General features: G+C 48.2%; 1 protein-coding gene across 1 annotated transcript; it reads right to left on the reverse strand.

Annotated features, from left to right (window-relative positions):
• Positions 1-469: 469 nt before the first annotated feature.
• On the reverse strand, positions 470-1,002 carry Pmar_PMAR004981 (glyceraldehyde-3-phosphate dehydrogenase, putative; the record flags this gene model as incomplete). The annotated part of the gene is made up of 2 exons (XM_002768451.1): positions 470-736; positions 784-1,002. 2 exons carry the CDS (start codon positions 1,000-1,002, stop codon positions 470-472), a joined length of 486 nt encoding a protein of 161 aa, XP_002768497.1.
• Between the last annotated feature and the right edge of the window lie 52 nt (positions 1,003-1,054).

The following is a 1,054-nucleotide window of genomic DNA, read 5'->3' on the forward strand; positions in this document are numbered from 1 at the left end:
ATCAGAGTTTTATGTTGGTTCGAGCCCGGGTCAAGTTTCTCTATCCACCTCGCTCATGGTCTACTTTCCTCTAACTTTTGACATGTCTACAGTATATAACTTGTAAATGCTCTCGGTCTAGCGGTTCTGCGGTAATCACAATGAACCTCACATTCTCAGGGTCTATTCGGAGTCACCTCTGATGTTATTGTATAACACAAACTACTGCCTGATTCTGCGAGACTCCCCATTCGCGAGGTGTTGGATCATGACGAAGAACGCGAGACCAGAAACGTGTTGCAACTGAACATTCTAAGAATCAGTTAACATTTGATGCACTGAAATCCCCCTATTGAGAATCTAATCGATACAGCTCAGTTCCAATACCGTCCCCCTATATTGAACGCGAATACAACAACATAGTTTAGGAAATTGGCATTCAGCCATGAAGGAAGGTTGTAGATCAGAAAAATGGCTGTAGCATATCTATTTATGCAGTGGCGTCAACCTTGCTCATATGAACAGCGAGGTCAACAAGACGGTTGGAATAACCCCACTCGTTATCATACCAGGAGACGAGCTTGACGAAGTGCTCATTGAGAGCGATACCGGCCTTAACATCGAAGATGGAAGAGTGCTTGTCGTTGCACATATCAGTGGAGACGACATCATCATAAGTGATACCCATGACACCCTTCATGTCACCCTCACAGGCCTTCTTGACGGCGGCAACGATCTCGTCGTAGGTGGCAGCCTTCTCGAGACGGCAGGTAAGATCGACAACAGAAACATCAGGGTAGGGACACGGAAGGACATACCAGTCAACTTACCGTTGAGAGAGGGGATGACCTTACCGACGGCCTTGGCGGCACCGGTGGAGGAAGGAATGACGTTGGCAGCAGCGCAACGGCCTCCTCTCCAGTCCTTACCACCCTTAGAAGGACCATCGACGGTCAATTGAGTGGAAGTAGTGGCGTGAATGGTGGACATGAGACCCTCGACAATACCAAAGTTGTCGTTCATGATCTTAGCAAGAGGGGCCAAGCAGTTAGTAGTGCACGAGGCGTTGGACACA

This window comes from Perkinsus marinus (assembly GCF_000006405.1).
Source record: "Perkinsus marinus ATCC 50983 genomic scaffold scf_1104296968148, whole genome shotgun sequence".
NCBI classification, from domain to species: Eukaryota; Perkinsozoa; order Perkinsida; family Perkinsidae; genus Perkinsus; species Perkinsus marinus.